This window comes from Sus scrofa, chromosome 6, assembly GCF_000003025.6.
Source record: "Sus scrofa isolate TJ Tabasco breed Duroc chromosome 6, Sscrofa11.1, whole genome shotgun sequence".
NCBI classification, from domain to species: Eukaryota; Metazoa; Chordata; class Mammalia; order Artiodactyla; family Suidae; genus Sus; species Sus scrofa.
In genome coordinates, this window is record NC_010448.4 from 170,528,357 (window position 1) to 170,551,980 (window position 23,624).

Genomic DNA, 23,624 nt, shown 5'->3' on the forward strand with positions numbered 1-23,624 from the left:
CGGGGGGGGGGTTGGGCTTGATCTGAGAGTACCTCTACTGATCTATATGTCAGTTCTAGCACCTCCGTGTAATGGAACGTTATGGTGGCATTTAAACATTTCTACAAAGTGCTAATGCCATTGGGAAATTCTTTTGCTATAACATCAGATGAAAAATACTAGGATATAAAACTGTATTTACAGATGAGTTCAGTTACTTTTTTAATGTGTAGAAAGGAGACCGGGAGGAAATGGGTTAAAATACTGTCGTGGGTGCTGCTCCGCAGCGCAGTTAAAGGGGACTTTTCCTGCTGCTTTACACTTTTCTGTCCACTCCCTTCAGGGAGGAGGACCCTTCCGCAGTCTTCCCAGGCCGGAGCCAGGCTTGTTCTCCTGTTCTCCTTATTGGCTATGAAAACAGCAGCCACCCTTTCTGAATATTTACCCTGGGCCTGACACTGTCGCAGGCGCTTTCACCCGCCCTGCTTTAATCCTTGCAACCATCCCATGAGGTAAGCGCTTCCCTTTCTTACTTGGCCGAGGTGTTCACCGAACCCCCCAGATGTTCGGTTCCCAGGTCACATGGCTAGGGTGTCGCGGCCTTTGGGACCCGAGCGTGGGTCACAGGGCTGCACAGCCTCCATCTTCACCGCCCCCCAAGGGACCCGTCGGGCAGCCACATGCTAATGACAACAGCCCCAGTTGCTGGGCCAGTTTCTGTGCCGGTCGCCCGTTGCTCCTTTGGTCGATGCTCAGCCTCAGAGAGGTTGTGCGCCCCGCCCAAGGTCACACAGCCGGGAAGCGGCGGGCGGCGGCCGAGAGCGGCCTGGCCTGGGGTCCGACGGGGGCCCCCGTTGTCTCCCCGCCCCCGCAGGGCTGCCTGAGGCCCCGCCTCCCCGTGGACCATGTTCAGCGCGGAGCCGGGTCCGGCCTCGGCGGCGGCAGCCTCCAGGAGCGTGGTGCGGAGCTCCAGCATCAGCGGCGAGATCGGCGGCGGCCCGCAGGCTGGGGACGGGACCCGGACGTCCACCGCCAAGAAGCGGCGCAGCAGCCTCGGGGCCAAGATGGTGGCCATCGTGGGCCTGACCCAGTGGAGCAAGAGCTCGCTTCAGCTGCCCCAGGCCGGTGAGCAGCGCTGCGCCGCCGGGCTCCCCGGCGCGGGGCGGGGGGCAGGGGGCGGGACCCGACCCTCCCCTCCCCCTCCCCCTCCGAGCTCGTGGGTGGGTCCTCCCATGGCCACACCCCCTTAGGGCCCCCTTACCATGTGCCAGGGACTGTTCTGGGTCCAGTCTGTGACCTGACTCCCCGAGTCCTCAGGTAGCTCTTGAGGCAGGTACGGAAGCCCAGAGAAGGGAAGGAAGATGCTCGCAAATGACAGAGCTGTAGGAGGTGGAAGAGTCTGGGTTCAAACCCCAGGGGTCGGACTCCCACGGGCATGCGCCTTTATGTTCCGCCGCCTCTACGCACAGACTTGCACGCTTCTCAGCCTCATTCAGGAAATAGGCGTCACGTGCTTGCCACCGTGCTAAGTGACACTACGACCTCGCAGACACACATGGCCGCAAGATTCCGTCCCACCCGTAATCTCCGAGTTTCCTCAGTACCAACAGCCACACACACATGTTCCAAAGCCGCAAGAGAGACACACACACACAAAGACGCGTGCCTTGCACGGTCGCATAAACAGCATGCTCCGTGCTCAGGAAAGCGACCCCTCCTGCCGGGAGGGCTCAGGACATTGGTTCACACTGAACGTGGTCGCAAATAGAACCAGCCACACACGTCATACACGGTCCTCTGAGTAGAGACACGCAGGTCACCGAAGCACAGTCACAGGCACGCATGCCAGAGGCCCGTGGTCACAGAACACGCGTACACCCACATCTCCCGAAGCCACGTCCACACACGTAGCAGCTACACCCTGATAAGTACATTATACTTTCTCAGCCACCTGGTTATAGAACCCCACTTATGCTCAGATGGGCCAGTGACCCACCTGTCACACAGTCACACCTGGAGCTTATGTCAGAGAGGAGCCACCCTCCCCACCAAGACCCCTCACTTTGTGGCATCGGTCCAGACACCAGCTGGTTTTGTTTTAAAAATCTCTTCCTGCTTTTTGCTCAGAGTAACAACTTCCCTAAGAAACCTTCAAATAGGCAGCTGGATGGGGGTGGCGGGGGGGTGGGGGCGCCAGAGGATCTGGGGAGAATGCTCCTCAGGACTCCGCTTGGGGTCGGGGGTGGGGGACGTTTCCAGGCCTTAAAGTAGATTTTTATACAGCCCTTCACCGGAGCATGTGGGATGGTCTTTTCCAGCCATCAAGCTGCGGTGTGACTTCTGGCTCAGAGAAATATTAGAGGGGAGGGGGCCTGAGATGATCCATTGCCAGGGGGTGAGCACATGGCCTCTGTGGCTGGGCCTGACACTAGGGAGTCAGGGAGAAGGGGAGGTGGGAATCCAGGAGTTGGGCTGGGACAGGACCAAGGTGGTGGGATGAAGGTTGGGGGATTGGGATTGGGGGAGGAGGAGGTGTTGGGCCGCGGGAGTCTGGCTCTAGGAAACCAAGCTGAGCTGATCTCTGGCCGTACAGCTGATTCAGCTTCAGCCCAAAAGATTTCTTCATGCCCAAATGATTAGGAGAGACAGCCTTCCAAGGCCAGGGCGGGTGCCTGAGTCACTGGGAGACATTTCAGTGATCCGCCTGGGGACTGTCCGCCTACCTAGACTCCGCAGTCAGCAGGCGGGGATTGGAGCAGCATAGGGAGACCTCCAACCTTGTGGGGAGATGAATGATGATGAGGCTTCTGGATCACTTGTCTCTGCGGTGCGTCAGGACACGGCTGAAGGCCTGGGGCCTGCGCTAGGCGAGTGGCCCACTGCCCTTCTAACCAAAGGTCCCTGTGACTCATCCAGCGGCCAAATGTCAGAACAGGAAGGGGCCCGGAGATCCCCTGGGCCAGGCTCGTTTTATCGATGAGGCGTCTGAGCCTGGAGGAGAAGGACTTCAAATTGGCCTTCAGAGACACACTCCGTCACTGACGAGCTGGCAGGGGACTCTGCCTCTCCGGGCCTGCTTCCTCATTTGTAGAAGAAGGGCAGTAACACAGGCCTCGCAGAGTCGGCCAGGAATTAGGGGGACTAGGGCGGGCCGAGGCACCCGGCCTCGTGCCTGGCACACGGTGGAGACCTGGTAAATTGTTGGCATTATCATTACCCACGGTCACACAATAGGGCCAAAAAAGAAGTGGCTTCTCTGGCTTCCACGGCTCTACCCCTGCTAGTGGCACATTCCTCTCCCGTCTGTCGTCCCCACTTTTTTCCTCCTAGGCCTTGAGGTTGCCATTGTCCCAACTTAAAGCTCCATCCCTGGGTGGGGGAGTCTAGCCCCAGAGGGGGTGCGGCACGGATCACTGTGGGCACGGGCCCTGGAAACTCTGTTCTGGGAGAAGGTCCTAGGGTGACCCCGCTGCCCCCTGTGGGGTGGCGCAGTTCCCTGCAGGGCAGGGCTGTGTGAAGTGGGAAGAAAGCCTCTCTGGGATGCAGGCTTTTTTGAGCTGCCCCTGTGGCGTATGGAGGTTCCTAGGCTAGGGGTTGAATCGGAGCTGTAGCTGCAGCCTACACCACAGCTCACAGCAATGCTGGATCCTTTACCCACTGGGTGAGGCCAGGGATTGAACCCGCATCCTCATGGATACTAGTCAGATTCATTTCTTCTGTGCCATGAGGAGAACTCTCCCAGGATGCAGTCTTTAGGGCTTTGAGTCTGCCCTCCCCGGGGTCCTCCATATCCCACATGGGCTCAAGCCCCACCCATCCCCTCCTCTTTGTTTCCCTTTTTTTTTTTTTAATGTCTTTTGTCTTTTCAGGGCTGCACTTGCAGCACATGGAGGTTCCCAGGCTAGGGGTCCAATCGGAGCTATAGCCTCCAGCCTACGCCACAGCCAAAGCAACGCGGGATCCAAGCCGAGCCTGAGATCTATAGACCACAGCTCATGGCAACGCCAGATCCTCAACCCACTGGGCGAGGCCAGGGATCAAACCCGCACCCTTATGGTTCCTAGTCAGATTCATTTCTGCCGCGCCACAACGGGAACTCCTTTTTTTTTCTTTCCTCCTCTTTGTTTCAAAGCCTGGACTATTACAGCAGCCTCCCCTCTAGTTCTTCCGCCTCCTGCCTGCTCCTTCCATTCAATCCCTCATGTTGCCCTAGAGAGGACTTCCAGAAATCACCCTGAAGCTTTGGAGGACTAGTCTTCGCTATAACTCCTCAAGGGACTTTGGGAAAGTCACTTTCCCACTGGGCCTCAGTTTTCACTTCTGTAAAGTGGAGCTTAAAAGACTGTCTCTCACTTCCTTCTAGATCCAGCATTCTTTAAGTTGTGGGGGCAATAAGAAGGTGGGGTCAGAGTTTTGGGCTCCCAGGACACAGGTGGGTTCTGGCCTGGCCTTAGGCTGGATCCACACAGGGCAATCCTGGGCTGGCCCTGCCCTCGCCCAAATGGAGCTCCTCTCTTCAGTACCAAGGATAGCAGCTGCCCCATTCTGGGCTCTGGACCAGGGTGGGGCAAGATGGGGTCTCATTTCCAGGAGATCCCTGGGAAGTGCTGCTGGAGGCTGTGACTGCCTCTTCCTTTTTTGTGGTGGGACAGATGGAACGGCCTCCTGTTTTGGTCTTTAAGGGTCACAGAATTACTGCAAGCAAAGCTGGTCCGGTTTTCTAGGGAGAGCGGCTGCGTAAAGATACGCCCCCTGATCAGTGGGGTTCCGAGACCGGACAGGTATGAAACCAGCAGAGGAATTTTCTCTGAGATTGCAAGACCTTTCTCCCCACCCAGAGGCATGGAACCTAATCTCTGCTGAATCCCATCTGAAACCAAAGTGAATTGGTGGAGAGAGTGAAAAGTAACTACATGAGTGGATTGGGAGTCAGTGGGCCAAGGCTGTAGCCCCAGCTCTGCGGGTGCCTGGACTGGGGGCTTCCCATCTGAGAAAGGCAGGGGCATTTCAGGATTCTACCCAGGGGCTCACAGTGGATCGGGCAGGTCGAAGAAGGTAAATTTTCTCCCAAATGGGTCAAAGCTTTCCCAGGCTCTAGAAGAGGCGGTCCTGGGGTCGTGAGGTGGTGAGACTGACTTCGGCTCAGGGTGGATGTGGGGAGGCTTTGAGGAGAGGGAGGGTATCGTCTCGACAGACCCATCCGTTCCCCAACCGCTTAGAGGAGACGTGGCAGTTAGGAGTAAAGGGCAGGGCAGGCCCCCCACGCCCGCAGCTATTGCCCAGCCCTCTGTGTGTTGTGGGTTTGCATCTGTGTGTGTGACTGAGCAGGTGGGTCCAACCGCAAGTGCACGGCGTGAATGTCACATGCATGTGGCAGACTGCGTCATGTGTCCCTAAGACGGAGACGTAGTAGGACCATTTGTGACTGTGGGGCTGCTGCATGAACACAGCCATGGCCTTGTAGGTGATTGTTGGCACCCATGTGTCTCTGCTTGTGCCTGTGCGAAAGGAGCGTGCATGAGCTGATGCCTGTGTGTGTGTGTTGGGGGGGCAGACATCTTGAGGATCGCATCGAGTCCTGGAGACGAGTGTTCCCGTGTCCCAGAAATGCCTTTCAGAGAAGACGTTCCTCCTCACTGCCACCCCCAGCCCCCTCATCACCAGTGAGGCCGGCCCTCTCCGCGGTGCCCCTCCGGGTGGGACTTCCTGAAAGATAAGTAGGGCAAAGCAGGGGAAACAGTCCTCCTTTTCCCAGGCTGGGACCTCGAACGTCGGCTCCTAACCAGGGTTGGGCCTGAGTGAAGAGGGCAAGCAGCTCCCGCTCTGCACGGCTTTCAGGGGCTGTGCTGTCTGCCTCGCCCTGGCCTCTCCTCATCCCTGTTAGCAACTCAGCTCTTGGTTTGCCTGGGCCTCTAACCGGGTGACGGCAGCCAGCTCCTTCGGTAGAGTCCCTGTTGGAGGGCCCCTCCCTCCCCATCAGGCTCCTCAGGCAGCCCAGCTTCAGGAGGAGGAGTCCCCGCAAACCTACGACCTGTCTTCTGCTGCCACCCCCACCCCACCCCCAGGAGGAGAGGGTGTCTAGAGGGACCACACTGCAATGCTGAGGAGGTTGTCATGGAAACCCAGGCAGGATGGTACACTGTTAGGGGAGGCGAAGTGCCCTGTGTTCCCTGTAAGGTTGTGGGGGGTGGTTGGGGGATAGAGCCCCCCAGACAGGAGGTGCAGAGATACTGGGGGTGAGCCCTCCCTGCATAGCTTCTGAGGTTCTTCTGCAGACCTGTCCCTCAAAGCCAAGGTCAGTTCAGGTCCACGTAGCAGCCCTTCTCTCAGTCCTGTGTCCCAGTGGCCTTCACACCTCCTCACTCGCATCCCCCTCCTCGTTCAGATCCCCCTTAAGAATGGCTGTTGGATTGAGAGTGGCCAGGGTTCACATGGGTTTTTAATTTTTTTAATTTAAAAATTTTTTTAATGTTTATTTTTTTGCTTTTTAGGGCCTCACCTGCAGCTTATGGAAGTTCCCAAGCGAGGGATCAAATCGGAGCTGTAGCCGCTGGCCTACACCACAGCCACAGCAGCACCAGATCTGAGCCTCATCTGTGACCTACACCACAGCTCACGGCAACACTGGATCCTCAACCCACTCAGCGAGGCCAGGGATCGAACCCACAACCTCATGGTTCCTAGTCGGATTTGTTTCCACTGCGCCACGATGGGAACTCCCTTACGGGTTTCTTTTAAATAGGGCCCGTGAAGGTATCACGGAGATGGGTTGTGAGGTCTGGGAGAGACAGGGTTTGTGAGAATAGCTGGAAGAGGAAAATCAGGTCCGTGAATTCCAGAGAAGGCAAACTTTCCAGAAGAAACTTAGCCCTTTGGGGCAAGGTTTGAAATTGAGTGGGAAGGTGTCGGTCAGGGGAGGCCGGCAGGGCTGGAGCTGAGCCCTGACTGCTGACTCCCTCCCTGTAGCAAGTCCCCCTACCCCACGGCGCCTCTGCCTCCAGCCACCCTCCCAGTCTGCTTGGTCTGCATCACTGCCCTGAGCAGGGCGAGGAGTTGGGCTGCTGCTGATGGGCTCTAGACATCATCTCAGCAATGCCCCTGTCTCCCGCCAGAGCCCGGCCTATCCTGTCCCCTCCCAAAAGGGTGGCTTTGGCAGTTCTTAGGCCTCATGGGTGATCTGACCTTATTCCCTCTCTGTGCTTCGGGAGGGGTCTCAGAAGGGGCCACCAAGAAGCTGCGCAGCAACATCCGGCGGAGCACGGAGACGGGCGTTGCCGTGGAGATGCGGAGTCGCGTCCCTCGCCAGGGCAGCCGAGAGTCCACTGACGGGAGCACCAACAGCAACAGCTCCGATGGCACGTGCGTTCAGCCCACCCTTGCCATGTCCCCACCCTCTCGTCAGAGGCAAAGGGCTTGAAAAATCTCCCGACTGGGTTTCCAGCCCAGACGTCTGGGCTGCTCTGGATCCCTGCCTCCCGCTGTCCTCCTCCCTGGACGCCACTGCCTGGGGGCTCGTCTTCCTCTTGCTGCAGGCCACTGGCCCAAGAGCAGTTCAGCCCTTCTGCCTGTTTCATGCCTCCCACCTCCCAGCCCCACCCACTGCCTGGCTCCGGAGGAGAGGGTTGGAAAGGGAAATTGGATCCTAGAACCTTTTAAAATCTGGAATCCTTGTTTGGGCTCAGATGAATGGAGTTCTCACAGGTGGCTGGCTTGGAGCTTTGGGAAGGAGGTGGGACCAGATCAGATCATCAGTGTTTTTCTTTCTCTCTCTCTCTCTTTTTTTTTTTTTTTGGTCTTTTTCAGGCTGCCCCACGGCATATGGAAGTTCCCAGGCTAGGGGTCGAATCAGAGCTGTAGCTGCCAGCCTACCCCACAGCCACAGCAATGTGGGATCCAAGCTGCATCTGTGACCTGCACCTTAGCTCTCAGCAATGCTGGATCCTTAACCCACTGAGCAAGGCCAGGGATCGAACCTGCATCCTCACGGATACTAGTTGGGTTCTTTACCACTGAGCCACAGTGGGAACTCCAGATCAGTGTTTTTCAGCCTGTGGGTGGTGACTCACAGGCAGGAAGTAAAATCAGTTTAGTGGGTCAAAACCAGCGTTAGAAAAGGAAACAGAAGATTCAAATATATCCTGTAGAGGAATGTGGAATTACCTTGTGAACTTTGGGGTTTTTTAAAATATATAAAGAGAGGCACATAGGTCTAAGATGTTAAATATACAACCTACATTTACATGGGGTTGCAGTTAAAAATCGGGAAGTATCCGGGTTAGACAGTCCCTCTGATCTCTTTGAATCTATGAAGCTCTGGTTATATGACTAAGAGTTTCTGAATCAGCTTAGGCAGGGCCTGGTGACTTCAGGATTCTGTGGCTCCGTTATTTAAGATCTATGATCATGTGTCTCGCTGTTATGCCTACTTCCATGAATGTGCTCAGGTGCTGGCATTTATTGCATCTTACCTTGCGCAGGGCATCGCTGGACACTTCAGATCAGTGCCGCTAACTCTGGGGTCTTACTAGTCGCTCTCAGGCCAAAAACAGTGTCTCCTTTAGTACAGCCACTCTGCGAGCTGTTGATCCAGTGTTGCTGTGGCTGTGGCTGTGGTGTAGGCCAGCAGCTGCAGCTCCACTTCGACCCCTAGCCTGGAAACATGGGTATATGCTGCAGGTACGGCCCTTCAAAAAAAAAAAAAAAAAAAAAAAAAGAGAGAGAGAGAAATCCTGGTGCTTGAGGATTAAATACCATGATTACATAGGTTTGTCTCTTAAGTGACATCAAAGTATGTTTCTTTTCTTTTCTTTTTTTCTTTTTAGCAACACCTGTGGCATGTGGAAGTTCCTAGGCTAGGGGTCAAATCAGAGCTACAGCAACACAGGATCCTTAACCCACTGAGCAAAACCAGGGATCAAACCCACATCTTCATGGATACTGGTCGGGTTCGTAACCCACTGAGCCACGACGGGAACTCCCAAAGTATGTTTCTTTAGTGTGCAGTGATGAAGAGTTGTTCGTCCCCAGCCACAGTGGTACACTCGCACTACGTGGAGGGCAGATGGAGGCACAGAGGGAGTGCCCAGTGCCCCAGGGGCCCATCCAGACACCCTCACGCACCCCTCTGCCTCCTCCAGGTTCATCTTCCCCACCCCTCGGCTCGGGGCAGAAAGCCAGTTCAGCGATTTCCTGGATGGGCTGGGACCCGCTCAGATTGTGGGGCGACAGACGCTGGCAACGCCGCCAATGGGTGAGTCTTCTTAAGGGCAGGGCACGTGGGGCAATGGCAGCCACACAGTAGGAGGGGCTGGCTCCGGGGGTCCCTGCGAGGGCGAGGTGAGTGGCAGAAGGGAGCCTTCGCTCAGGCTTTTGTGCCAGTGAGAAGGAACTGGTGGAACACTCATCAGCCCTCCCTTATCAGAGAGGAAGGGGTGCCAGCTTTTCTGCCGGATCGAAGCTGCTTTTCCAGCACATCCCTCCTCACATCACCACCCACTCTCTCTCCCGCCGCCTACCGGGCGTCCGGCAGTGCTAAGGGCCAGGCGTAAAATGGGAACAAAAATCATTGCAGCATCAACATCCATGGAGTGTGCTCCACCGTGGATGCGCTGTGGGACCTTGGGCACATCCCTTCCTGCCCTGGAGCCTCTGTTTCCTCATCTGTAAAGTGGGACGAATAGTACCTGTCTTAGATCTGCAATCTGGAGAGCATGTATTGGGTCTCTCTCTAGTGCTTTGCATGAAATGTTTCATTTGCCCCTTGGAAGTAGCAGGTGACGTAGGACACAGTTCCTCGCAGTGCCTGGCACCTAGAAGCCTTTTCGTAATGTTCTCAGCCCTCGTCCCTGCCGCTGGGAAGTACTCCCTAGTCTATTCTTGGTCCTTGTAGCTGCAGTTCTGGCTCCCTCCCTGCCTCCCTCCCTCCCTCAGACCCTGGCTGTGTTGGCTTCAAGCAGTGCCTCCTAGAGATGCGTCCTCACCACCACCAAACCCGCCCCCCCGTCAGTCTGACCTGAGCAGCGTCTGACCCAGACGTCTGCACTCAGCCCTCATTTAGACAGCGTCTGGCCTTTGACCTCACAGCAAAGGAGGACGCTGAGTGCAGACGGGGTCCTGCTGGGAGCCACGAAGCAGAGCTGGCTTTCCATTCCAGCCTCTTCCCGCCGCCCGGCCCTGTCTTCCTCTAAGGCGGGCACACAGGAGCCTGTCTGCTGGCAGGGAGGTCCACAGGGACCCTCCGATGGCAAGCGTCAGCGCCCATCTGGCTCTTGGGTTGAAACTGGCTAATTCCCAGCTCTTGTTTCCAGGCTTTTAAGAGGCAGTGAGCGGAACCAGCCACTTCCAGGCTAAGGCGCCGTCACAGCCTGGAACCCTTGCGTGTGGTGCCCCCTGGTGTCGCAAACCGGGAAGGTTTGCAGTGGCTCGCCTAGTTAGGGATGTACCACCTGGAGGTGAATTCCTGAGACCGCCCCACCCCGCCTCCCCGGGCCGAGGTCGGCAGTAGCTAGAGGAGAAGGATGAATTCCGAGAGGCCTCCTGGAAGTAGGAAAGTCTCCTCTTCCAAAGTGCCTGAATACAAACAATTGCACGACAGCTCAGAGAATCTAAAATGGGTGGCTGAGCCCAAAGTCTGGCCTATTTTCATTTTTCTGCACCAGGCTTATGATTCTGCATCCCATGGAAGGGTGTCCCAAGTGACTAGTGCAGAATTTCGACTTCTGCTAACCTGCGTCCAACAAAGCTTAGAGTTCTCGAAATTGAATGGCTGACATGGCTCCTCCAGGCAGACTCGCTCCAGCCGGATGATCCCATTTGTGGGGGCGTTTCTGGGTTCCCCGCTCTGGGGACATCTGCTGGCCTTCCTGGCCGTCCTTTCTCAAGGGTGCGAGCAGGCCCTCGTTTCCAGGATGTGCCTTGTGTCCTGGAAGCCCTGAATCTGCTCAGCCAAACAGAAACCCCCACCCCAGAGCCAGGCTTACATTTGCGGTAACCCCAAGCATGTCCCTCGAGGGTCACGCCCCACTGCACCCCAAGGGCCCTATCAGAGCATTTTCCAGCCGCTTTAAACTGGTCTCCTGGCGTTCCCGTCCTGGCTCAGTGGTTAACGAATGTGACTAGCATCCATGAGGATGAAGGTTCCATCCCTGGCCTCGCTCAGTGGGTTAAGGATCTGGCGTTGCCATGAGCTGTGGTGTAGGTCGCAGACACAGCTCGGATCCTGCATTGCTGTGCCTGTGGTATAGGCCGGCGGAGGCAGCTCTGATTCGACCCCTAGCCCAGGGACCTCCATGTGCCGTGAGTGCAGCCCTTAAAAGAATAAACTGGTCTCCTGAGAGCAGCTCCTGCGCTTACAGTTCTGCCCATCTCACACCCTTTCCAGGGCTGTGGCACGCTCTGCAGACGGGCACTCTGCACGGGGGCTGGCCGGCCTGCCCCTTTTGCTCTGGCTCCGCCTGGACTCCCCCTCTTCTGCCTTGCAGGGGATGTGCACGTGGCCATCATGGACCGGAGCGGCCAGCTGGAGGTGGAAGTGATTGAGGCTCGGGGTCTGACCCCCAAACCAGGCTCCAAATCCCTCCCAGGTGAGGCAGGGCAGCTAGGAGATGGCTTCTGCCAGGGAGGGCTCTTCAGCTGAGCGCCGGGTCTCATGAGTCCCAGCTCCCCAGGGGCAGTATTCTCTACACTGGCGTCACGGATTTGCCTGGAGGAGGGGGGAGTCCCATTCAACCTGCTGTCCACCGGTCGGCTCATCCGACCCACCCTTGCTCACGCCCACCGGCCCCTTCATAGCAGCTGCTGAGGCCTCCCCGTCATGTGCTCTTCCATCCCTCAGCCACTTACGTCAAGGTTTACCTGCTTGAGAATGGAGCCTGCTTGGCCAAGAAGAAGACAAAGGCGGCCAAGAAGACCTGTGACCCTCTGTACCAGCAGACTCTGCTCTTTGACGAGGGGCCCCAGGGCAAGGTGCTGCAGGTGAGCGGCCAGGGGGCTGGGGCAGCTCTCAAAGACTGCAAACTGTAACTGAAAATGCATTTCAGGGAGTTCCCCGTCGTGGCTCAGGTTCGTGGTAACAAACCTGACTGGTATCCATGAGGACATGGGTTCGATCCCTGGCCTTGCTCGGTGGGTTAAGGGTCCAGCATTGCCGTGCGCTGTGGTGTAGGTTGCCGCAGATATGGCTAGGATCTGGTGTTGCTATGGCAGTGGCGTAGGCTGGCAGTTGCAGCTCCAGTTTGATCCCTAGCCTGGGAATATGCTGTGGATGTGGCCCTAAAAAGACCAAAAAAAAAAAAAATAGGAAAGAAAATGTATTTCATTTACGATTTCTCCTGTGCCAGGCACATGAATCTGCCTTACCCACTTATTGTCACCACCTGGTGAGGTGTTGCTGCCCCCAGTTGATTCGTAAGGAAACCCTGGTCCAGGGGGATGACTCGACTGCCCCTGAACCAAGGTCGCCCCGCTGGTAGGAAGCAACAGGGTTCTTGACTGCCGTCGTCTTCCAGCCGGCGCTGCCGTGCTGTGGCTCTAGGTCCTGGACTCTCAGTCTGCTCCTCCCTCGGGAAGGCTGTCATCTGGGATGCTGGGAGGCTCTGGCAGTCAGACCCAGCTGCTAACCCCAGCTCTGCCACCCCTTACAGTGTATTTTGGGGTTAGTTAACTAACCTCTCTGAGCTGCATCTCCTCTTTGTGGAAATAATGCATTGTATCTGTACCTGGATGGCTGTAATAATTGAGCTAAGTCGTACCAGGTCTGGAGGGTTGCACCTGGCATTTACTTCAAGTGCCTGGTAGGTTGGTGCCCAAAGTCAGTCTGAATTCTGCCTCTCTCTGACCCATCTGCCCTGGCAAACTTCTACTCGGTTCCTGGGCCTGGCGCCCAGCCCCGGAGTTGGAGCGGTGGCTTAGCCCTTCTCTTCCTGCCCACCGGCAGGTGATCGTCTGGGGAGACTACGGCCGCATGGACCACAAGTGCTTCATGGGCATGGCCCAGATCATGCTGGACGAGCTGGACCTGAGCGCCACGGTCACCGGCTGGTACAAACTCTTCCCCACGTCCTCGGTGGCAGACTCTACGCTCGGCTCCCTGACCAGGCGCTTGTCCCAGTCCTCTCTGGAGAGTGCCACCAGCCCCTCTTGCTCCTAAGGACCTCAGGAGGGAGCCAGGACGCGCGTGAGAAGGGGTGTTGCCGCCCCCCCACCTCCTTCCCTGTAAATAGTCTTCAGGTCTTTCTAGACCCCCTGCCCTGCTGCATGCCTGTGGGCTAGTGGGCCTGTCCAGCGGGCAGTGTGTGTGTGTGTGTGTGTCTGTGTGACCACGTTAGATCCGTTCATCTGTCTGAGTGCAGCAGTCTTGGTGACGACATGGGCCGACATCTGTGTCTCCGTGTCTCGTTGCAAAGATCCCTGAAGGAGTGCTGTGTGACTGTGACTCCCCACCGCACGCCTGAGTCCAGGGGTGGAAGTGGGGGATGGAGCTGCTGGTCCACCCTGCCTGGTCCAGGCTCAGGGCAGTGCCTGTGTGTCCCCCCGTGCCTGTCCTTGGTGGCCCCTGCTTAGTTTTCTGTCTCGGCCTCTGTTCCACCTCCGCCTCTCCCGGCACTGCTGCTCTCGGAGGAATGTAGCATCACCGCAGCTGGCCACCCTGGACCTCCAGGAACCGACACCCTTCCTCTCCACCCAAGGACCTGGCTGCTCTTTCCCCCGAATGCACGGCAGCATCTCACCTGGTGCCCTGGCTGGGGCCCAGGGAGCAGAAGATGCTGGGATGGCCTTCTCCCTGGGGCTGGTACCACCTCCTTCCTGCAAGGGAGATCCGAGGAGGTGTCAGATCCCAGGGTTGCTGGCCAGGCATCTTGGAGGGAGGAGCCAGCCCCTCGCTCCGCATTGCCCTTCGCCTCCTCTCGCCCTCCAAGCCTCCGGCCTGCCAAAGGATCTCCCTCCGTGGACCCAGGAGGGCTGGACTGGGGGGTTCTTGACAAGCAAGAGGTTGGCCCCGCGGGGATGTCATCTGCCAAAGCAGGCAGCCCCTGGAGGCACCCGTGTCCTTCCCAGGCCCTGTTGGAGCCTGGCTCGTTGAGAAGGTGCCGAGGGTGGGGCTGACCTGCTCTGAGAATCCTGACTGCCCTTTGGGGATTAGCTGCATGAAGCTCACCTTTGCGGGCTCTGTTTTTCGTGTGTGTTTTTTTTTTTTTTTGGCTCATTTCCAGACCAGGTTCCCTGTCTGGGAGCTCAGACTCGCTTGGGCTCCAGCCTCCCGGCTCCATGGACAGCCTGGCTCTGAACTCTAGACCGCCACCATCACCAGCTCTGCACAAGCAATACTCCACCTCCCAAGCCCCCCAGCCTCTTGCGCTCTGCCACTGCCCTCGGGGGGCGGCCTGCCTGCTCTGGATGCCGCCCCTGCCTCTCTGCTTTCTTTCCACCCCTGTCTGGTTGGAGCTTCCCCGAGCTACTCAAACCCTGACTGGGTTGGCCAGCTGCTGTCCAGGTGGGCACCAGTGCCTGGACTGGACCTTGTGAGAGAGACATCTGCTGGGGATCCTGAGGTCCGGCTCAGGGTCGCCCAGATCTGCCCCCTTCCTCGTCAGGTCTGGGGTGAAAGGCAAGGGGTTGCCCAGGAGATGGACACAGCAGCCCCCGGGTCCATGTCAGGGGGGAAAGAGGTGGCAGGAGAGGTCAAGGTCTGGGGCAGGCTCCCCTCCTCTGCCTTGTCCCCAGACAGCACCCCCAAGAGCTGCATGGATTCTAACCCACATCCAGGGGGTGGAGGGGGGAGCCAAGGAGAGATGCTTGGGCTCCATTTGTAACCAAAGCCAGACGGGCATGGAGGGGGGTTCTGGGGAGGGAGGGGTTGGAGGGACAGGTATTTCCACCAAGGGGTCTCCGGCAGGGAACACGTTAGACTGAAGCCACGGTCTGGCCACCTCTCTCCCAAGAAACCCAGGGGGAGAAGCCGGGACCCAGCAGTCCTGCCTGCAGACCAGAGGTGGGCCAGGGCAGGCAGTCCTCACAAAATGAGCTCGTTCTTGTCTTATCACAGGCGGGGAACCCTGTGCGTGGAGTTTTCTCTTTCTGCAGAAATTCCCTCCTGGTGTCGGCACTGGCTAATGTGGCGTGTCTCGTGTTTCTAAAATTAGCGCCCTGGGCTCTGCCCTTAGTGCCCAGGCCGGGGAGAGGGAGGCAACTCCCTTGCCAGAGAGTCATTTTATGTCCTGGTGGTGATGTTGAAAAGTTGGCCTCAGGACGGAGTGAGACTCCTCGACACCTCCTGCGGGGGGTTACTGGTGACCCAGAGGACAGCGTAGGCGTATGCTGATGTGGCCCCAAGCGCTGATACCCAGAGCAGGTGGTCAGTCCGGGGCATGGGGGATGTGAATGAGGGGCCCAGGGAGACAGCAGGCGGGGACCTCCCTGCAGAGCGGTCGAGGACCTTCTAGCCAGAGGCGGGGCCTGACCTGCTGGTACCCTGGGCTGACCCGCCTGCAACCGCCAGCTGCCAAAACTGCCCGAGGGGGCTCCTCCACCCTTCCAGCTGGCTAATGGGAAGTTCCCCCAGAAGTTGACCTCGGGTCATTTTTAACCCTTTGTACCAAATAAGTTACTAACCCCCACCCGGATTTTCCTCCACGAGGGTGAAGTCAGATGGGGCAACGTGTATGTGGTGGCGAAAGGCTGTGCCTCGGCTTCCTGGAGGCACCAGCTTGGCTGAGCAGCTGGGCTGGAGCTTGCTTGGCCCAGGGGGAGGGAGCACATGTGTGACCCCCACGCCCTGGAGTTGGGGGCATCTGTCCTTAGAAGAGGGCAGGGTGGGAAGGGAAGAAACAGGATCCCCACCCTGCGGCCCACACTGTGCTGTGCTGTGTTGCGGCTCTGCCTGCCCCGGACCCCAGGGGAGCCTGGGGCTGACGACAGAGGGGCTCGGTCACTGCCTTGCTCTGCTCAGGCAGGATTCGTGGAAGGCGTGGCAGAGATGGCAGCAGCCCTGCAGCAATGCTGGGCTGTGGGCAGAAGCCGTGACAGATGATTCAGAGCATCTGTCTTCACGGCTCTGCTCTGTTCAGACTGTCCCACTTCCTTCCTAGACACCGGCCCTCAAGGGACGTCTGTGAGGGGCCGTCGCTGTGAAGGAGGCTCCAGCAAATGGGGCCCAGTCTTGGTTTGATGAAGGGGATGTGATCCTTCGGGGAAGCACCATCTCCCAACCTCCTCGGCATCCAGTCCCCCTGCGCCCCCCCCCGGCACTCGGTGGCGGGGGTGGGGGGAGCTCGCTGGAGCCGAGGGAAAGGGCCCCCTAACTCACCACTCCTGGTTGACCCCCACCAGGGCAAGCATGCCTGAGCTCTTTACTGCCAGCCTCAAGGAGAGCAGAAGTCCCCTGCCCCTTGTAAAGACAATTAGAGCCCTCCAAAGGTCCTCCTTTGGAAGTGAAATGTAGCACAATCTTAGACTGTGTGACCGGAGCCCTGGCCTGCAACCAGGGTTCTGGCTGCCCACCCTGCTGCCCAGGAGACGCTGTGCTGCCCCCACCCTGGGGCTCCAAAGCGCCTGATACCTCTGCTTCCCCATCTTCCTCCGCCCAGAGAGCAGCAGGGCTTCCAGAAGGCTGCTCTTCCGCTTCTGATTGCTTCCTGCACTGTGCAGCCCCGTGCAAGAAATTGCTGCCTTTGCTCCACGGTGCCCTTTGGGGCCAGGAGGCGGTCAAGCGGGAGCGCTGCAGTGGCCACAGGAGAGAGACAAGAAGAGGCCTGCTGCCCTGCCGACTCCCGCCCCTTCCTCTGCCTCTCCCCGGTGTTGTCTTCTCTCGTATCCCGACACCAAAAGAGATTCTTTAAAACGCTTTCTGGACTGGGTCACCGTTCACTGATTGATCCGGGCGGGGCGGGGGGGGGGGGGAGATGGGCAGCGGACGTGCCCCCTGCCTTCTCCCGCAAGTCGGCTGCTCACTCAGGTCCGAGGAGAGTCGGGGCAAAATACAGCAATCACGACGGAAGGCATGGGCGCCCCCCAGCCCTTCTGTGGCTCGGCCTGGCTGACTGGGAGCAGGGGTGCCCCCCAGCCCTTCTGCAGCTCGGCCTGGCTGATTGGGAAAGGGTTATTTTGAGAGAGTGCCTGAGCATCTCGGAGCGATGTCAGTGATGCCAAAGAGAGCAACTTGGCCTCCTCGGGCACCAGCTCTGCCGGCTGAGCCGCACCAGCGCAGCTCTGGGGTTGGCACGCCTGACGGTGGGGCCTTGTTCTCTGACAAAGGGCTTAATCTTTCCATGTAGCAAAGCAACTCCCCCCCCCCCCCAACCCTGAGCTCCGGCTTTCGTGAGCCCAGCGAGGCTGTGCCTGTCAGGGACACTTGCATTCTCGCAGGGCCACCGGATTGGCTTGGGAAGGATGCTCGTCAGAAAGCATGCGTGCTGCTGCTTGGGGGGAACCTCCCCAGGGCCAGGAAGAACAAGAGCCTTGGGCCTCCCAGGGACAGGAATGGTCCTTGGGATGGGGTTCCAGAGGCCCTGGCGAGCAGAAAGGGGCCCTGGGAATTCCAGAGGCAACAGAGCATCCAACCCAAGGGCCAGTGGCCTGAACGGTGGGCTACAGAGAATCAAAGGCTGTTATATACAGTTTTGCCAGAAACTGTGACCTTAACGCGTTTCCTCATTTTGCTGGGCCTCAGCTTCCTCCTCTGCAAAACCAGAGCATTTGGTAGTTACTCCATGCTTCCCTCCAGGTGTTAAAAGTCTGGTCTGGAGCTGATGAGGGTTGTGAGCCTGGCGTGCCTGGCACCTGGCTCCAGAGGCTGGTTCCTTCCAGCCCCCGGTGCCCACGCGGGTGCAGGTCTGGTCTGTCCCCGCCTAGATGCTGCTTCTGACAAGAACTCTGGGAATCCTCACGGCCTCTGCTGCCGCCTCTGTGGTTTGTTGTTCTGTTCTTGTGTGGTGATGAGATCATTAAGGGTTGTCTACAGTGGACAAGTTCCAAGGTGCTGATGTGATGTCACAACCTCAGCTGCATCCTGCGCCAGCCAGTATCCCCACTGGCAGAGGAGGATGGGTCGGTCCTCGTTCCTGCTTCTAGAATGTGATCAGCAGGAGGATTTTTAAGGAGATGCCTTCCGATGGGAGGAGAGAGGAAACTTATTTCCCTGCAAAGTATTTCACTTCTTAAATATTACTCTTCTCTCCAGCATGTCTCTTACCAGACATCATCTCAGAGGGCAGAGCGGCTGCTTCCTTAGCAAAAGTTGGCCTGATGTACCATCCGCTCCTTGAGAATGTAAATTCACAGGAGGCAGGAACCCCTTTTTTAGAATTTCCAAATGCATCCTGCAGAGAGAGAGAGAGGCGCACACACGCGTGCACTGAGAGGGAGATAAGCACATTGTTTGGATAAGAAGCAGTTAGCCTTTTATCTCCGTGCGCTATACATTTTCTGTGTGCAGCGTCTTTCCAAACTCTCGGCTCCCAGGTGGCAGGTGGACGGCTGGGAAGGACTGCCGGCTGTTTCTTACAACACTCTTGCCAATCCCCTTGAGGAGAGAATTCTTCACATGGCTTCTGCATGTACAGTATGTGGGCAGCAAAAATATAAATAAAGATTAAAGTCAGTTTGAAAATGGCTTCATGTGGTGCTTTCTGAAGATGGTTCTTAATTCTCAGAGAGAGAAAACAGATTGCAGGTGATTAAAACAAGGCAGCGAAGGATGCCTTGGCTGAGAGGCAGAAGAGACTAGGCCATCTCAGAAGAAGGCCTTAGAGTTCTGACCTGGGCCTCTGACTCCTGTTTGCGAACTCTGTTGCCGCAGTGATGTCACCAGGCTGTGGAATCTGACTGTTCCAGGCAGCATCCCAGCTCTGTCTCCCAGGGTCCTTGCTTATATGCCCTCAAAGCCTTCAGTTCCTAGACTCCACAAGGGATGCCCAGAGCCAGATAGAGAGGAAGGTAAAATGAGAGAAAGCCACTGCTTTCGACCCACGGTCTCTTTCTGAGCTCTTGGGGCCAGCAGCTCTGCTCAGGCATGTGCCTGGGAGAGTCTTGCTTATTCCAGCCACACCTGATTAAAGCGGTAAGCGTAGCCTTGCCCTCCAGTGCTGTGAGCTACAGCAATGCCTGGAACATCCCCTTCCCTCCCTCCCTCAAAGAAGGACTCTTAGTCACTTCTGGGCAGCACCACTGTCCTCCTAGGACTGGGTCTGGGGCTACAGAAGATGGCTACAGTATAGCAGTGTTATAGCACATACCTGCTGGGGGAAAGACTGGCGTTGCCCCATCCCACTCCGGACTGATCGCCACTGCTTCGGCTCGGGCCCTTGGCCTTGCAGTTCCAGTGGACACCATCTCTTAGTGGAAGGCTCATGAGGTCGATACAGAGGCTCTGGTGCTCCCCAGGGTTCCGTCTTTTACCTCTTTTCCACATCTGCCCTCTCGCCGAGACATCCCATACATTCACTCTCATGAGTTTGAGAACTTCTGTACTTCTGGCCAGCACAGTTCTTAAGTAAATAAAAAAAGAATACAAGAGGGACAAACAACAGAAACTGAGATCCAGAGAAAGAATTTTTTTCTTTTGTTTTTGGTCTTTTAGGGCCACACTCACGGCATATGGAGGTTCCCAGGCTAGGGGTCCAATTGGAGTTGTAGCTGCTGGCCTATGCCACAGCCATGGCAATGCCACATCCGAGCCCCATCTGCAACCTACACCACAGCTCATGGCAACACCAGATCCTTAATCCACTGAGTGAGGCCAGGGATCAAACCCAAGTCCTCATGGATAAGAGTTGGGTTTGTTCCCACTGAGCCATGATGGGAACTCCCAGAGAAAGAAATTCTAAAGGATGTTCTTCAGAGAGAAGGACTATAGTACAAACCTTATAGGGTTACTGGGAGATTAAAGTGAGGAAAAAGTGCTTAGAACCCAACAGGCACATAGTAAATGCTATGTGTGCTCCTATTAAGGAAATGATCCTTAACGGAAGGGCTGCAATGTAAGGAAGAAAAATGGGCAGAGGTATCTTTTTAAGATTACTAACATGCAGATTATAGAACTATGATAATGCTTAATTTTTAAAATTAAGTAGTGTAGTCATGATCTGAAATACTGGAGAATGATAGCACAAAAACTGGTCCTTGGAATATTCTTAAGGAGGCTAAAGACATTGAATAGCTTCAGTCTTCCTTAAGTATCCCTAAAGTCTAGAGTAAATACTAAGATAACAGAAATAGAATCAAGTAGATGCAAAAAGCCCAAATACAAACTATAAAATCCAACAGTGTATGAAAAATGATAATCATAATCAAGTGACGTTCATCCCAGGGATGCAAGGGTGGCTCATGAGAAAAACTCATCACTATAATTCACCACATCAATAGACTGAAGGAGGAAAATCATAATTATCCTGATGCAGAAAAGGCATTTCATAAGATTTAATCTTATTTGTAATAAAACTTTGGGCAAATAGAAGGAAACTTTCTTAATTTGATAAGAGGTATATACAATACACCTATAGCAAATATTATGTTAAAAAGAAAAACATGGGAGTTCCTGCTGTGGCACAGTGGGTTAAGAATCAAACTTAACCCACTCGTGGCACAGCAGAAACAAATCCAACTAGGAACCATGAGGTTGTGGTTTCGATCCCTGGCCTTGCTCTAGTGGGTTAAGGATGTGGTATTGCCATGAACTGTGGTGTAGGTAGCAGATGCAGCTAGATCTGATGTTGCTGTGGCTATGGCGTAGGCCAGCAGCTGTATCTCCAATTGGACCCTTAGCCTGGGAACCTCCATATGCCATGGGTGCGGTCATTGAAAGGAAAAAAAAAGTTAAACTACAGTGGCTCAGGTTGTTGGGTTTGCACAGTTTCAATCCCCAGCCCAGTACAGCAGGTTAAAGAATCCTGTGTTGCTGCAGCTGTGACGTAGATTCTGGCTGCAGCTCAGATTCGATCCCTGGACCATATGCTGGGAAGGCAGCAATTAAAAACAAAAACAAGTTCCCTGATGGCTCAGTGAGTTAAGAATCCAGTATGGTCAACTGCTGTGGTGCAGGTTTGATCCCTGGTCTCAGAATTTCCACATGCCATGAGTGTGGCTAAATAAATAAATTAATTAATTAAAATTAAAAGAAGGTGAAAGATTTACATGATATGAAGAGAAACCAGAGTATGGGAAAAGATATTTCATGCCAACGGACAAGATAGGAAAGCAGGAGTGGAATACTCATATCAGACAAAATAAACTTTAAAATGAAGGCCATAAAGAAAAAGACGGATACTATTTAATGGTAAAAAGGATCTATTCAAGAAGAGGTTATTACAGTCTTCAAAATATATGCCCCTAATATAGGAGCACCCAGATACCTACAACAAATACTAACAGACATAAAAGGATAAATTGATGAGAACACAATAATAGGAGAATTTTAACACTCCACTCACATCAATGGACAGATCCTCTAGACAGAAAATCAATAAGGCAACAGAGATCCTAAATGACACAATAGAAAAGATAGATTTAATTCACATTTACAAGACATTACATCCAAGAAAATCAAAATATACATTCTATTCAAGTGCACATGGAACATTCTCAAGGATTGATCACATACTGGGGCACAAAGCTAACCTCAACAAATTTAAGAGTATAGAAATTATTTTAAGTATCTTCTCTGACCATGATGGCATGAAACTACAAACCAACCACAGGAAAATAAATGAGAAAAAACTAACTACGAGGAGACTAAACAGCATGCTACTAAAAAACTAATGGGTCAATGAGGAAATAAAGAAGGAAATTAAAAACTACCTCGAGGAAAATGATAATGAAGACACAAACACTCAAAATCTATGGGATGCTGCAATAGCAGTGCTCAGAGGGAAATTCATAGCAATACAGGCCTTCCTCGAAAAAGAAGAAAAATCTCTGGAGTTCCCATCATGGCTCAGTGGTTAACTAATCCGACTAGGAACCATAAGGTTGCAGGTTCGATCCCTGGCCTTGCTCAGTGGGTTAAGGATCCAGCATTGCTGTGAGCTGTGGTGTAAGTTGCAGATATGGCTTGGATCCCGCATTGCTGTGGCACTGGCGTAGACTGGCAGCTACAGCTCTGATTCGACCCCTAGCCTGGGAACCTCCATATGCCACAGGAGCAGTGCAAGAAATGGCAAAAAGACAAAAAAAAAAAGAAGAAGAAGAATAAAAAGAAAAATCTCAAATTGACAACTTAACCCACCACCTAAATGAATTAGAAAAAGAACAAACAAAACCTAAGGTGAGCAGAAGGAAGGAAATCATAAAGATCAGAGAAGAAATCAATAAAATAGAGATTCAAAAAACAATAGAAAAAAAAACAATAAAACCAAGAACTGGTTCTTTGAAAAGGTAAACAAAACTGACAAAACTCTGGCCAGACTCACTAAGAAGAGGAGAGGAAAAAACCCAAATAAACAAAATAAGAAATGAAAAAGGAAGAAATCACAATGGATACTGCAGAAATACAAAAACCCATAAGAGAATACTATGAACAATTGTGTGCCAACAAATTTGACAACCTAGAAGAAATGGACAACTTTTTAGAGACTTACAGCCTGCCAAAACTAAATCAAGAAGAAATAGATCAGCTGAACAGACTGATCACTAGAAATGAAATTGGGTATATAATAAAAACTTTCCATACAAATAAAAGTCCAGGATCAGATGGCTTCTCAGGTGAATTCTACCAAGCACAAAATAGAACTTATACCCATCCTCCTTAAACTTTTCCAAAAGGTTGAAGAAGGAACACTCCCAAAGACATTCTATGACAACTCCATCACCCTAATACCAAAACCAGACAAAGATACCACCAAAAAAGAAAACTATATGCCAATATCTTTGATGAATATAGAGATAAACATTCTCAACAAAATTTTAGCCAACTGAATCCAACAACATATAAAAAAGATCATATGTCATGACCAAATGGGATTCATCCAAGGTTCACAAGGATGGTTCAACATACACAAATCAATACATTGTGTCATACACCACATTAACAAAAGAAAAGTAAAAAACCACATGATCATCTCAATAGCTGCAGAAAAAAGCATCTGACAAAGTCCAACATCCATTCATGATAAAAACTCTTACCAAAGTGGGTATAGAGGGAACATATCTGAACATAATAAAAGCCATTTACGACAAACCACAGCAAATATAATACTCAATGAGGAAAGCTGAAAGCCTTCCCACTACAATCTGGAACAAGACAAGGAGGCCCACTCTCACCACTTTTATTCAGCATAGTATTAGAAGTCCTAGCCACAGCAATGAGGCAATAGAAAGAAATAAAAGGTATCCAAATTGGAACAGAAGAGGTAAAAGAGTCACCATATGCATATGACATGATACTATATATAGAAAACCATGAGGAGGAGGGATTAAGATGGCAGAAGGACTGGAGCTCAACTTCTCTCCTAAAAACAACAAAATTTACAACCAAATATTGAGCAATCTTCAACCCAATGGACCAGAAACTTTCAAAAAGATATCCTTCTTCAGAAGACAAAGAGGAGGCCACATCAAGAAGTAGGAGGGGCGATTACATGATATAAGCAACCCCATACCTCCCGGGTGGGAAGCCCCACAGACTGGAAAGTAACTGTATCACAGAGACTCACCTA

At 54.0% G+C, this 23,624-nt stretch overlaps 1 protein-coding gene and 1 long non-coding RNA gene across 10 annotated transcripts in view; one reads left to right on the forward strand and one right to left on the reverse strand.

The window, feature by feature from the left end:
* RIMS3 (regulating synaptic membrane exocytosis 3) overlaps positions 1-18,583 on the forward strand; it is a 40,548-nt gene extending 21,965 nt beyond the window's left edge. For 4 of the 8 annotated variants that reach the window (XM_021096991.1, XM_021096990.1, XM_021096989.1 and 1 more), the window contains 7 exons: positions 323-491; positions 854-1,104; positions 7,188-7,338; positions 9,117-9,229; positions 11,460-11,561; positions 11,813-11,952; positions 12,914-18,583. In XM_021096991.1, the coding sequence (XP_020952650.1) occupies positions 885-1,104; positions 7,188-7,338; positions 9,117-9,229; positions 11,460-11,561; positions 11,813-11,952; positions 12,914-13,126 (939 nt within the window). In that variant the 5' untranslated portion in view covers positions 323-491; positions 854-884 and the 3' untranslated portion in view covers positions 13,127-18,583. Of the gene's footprint in view, positions 1-322; positions 492-848; positions 1,105-7,187; positions 7,339-9,116; positions 9,230-11,459; positions 11,562-11,812; positions 11,953-12,913 lie in introns of those variants that run through there. The other 4 variants (XR_002345277.1, XR_002345278.1, XM_021096993.1 and 1 more) reach the window with 4 other exon arrangements.
* LOC106508428 overlaps positions 18,438-23,624 on the reverse strand; it is a 59,767-nt gene continuing 54,580 nt past the window's right edge. For both annotated transcript variants that reach the window (XR_002345280.1, XR_002345279.1), the window contains 3 exons: positions 19,209-19,460; positions 18,733-18,867; positions 18,438-18,524 (listed from right to left, as the gene is read on the reverse strand). This is a non-coding gene — a long non-coding RNA (uncharacterized LOC106508428). The remainder of the gene's footprint in view (positions 18,525-18,732; positions 18,868-19,208; positions 19,461-23,624) is intronic.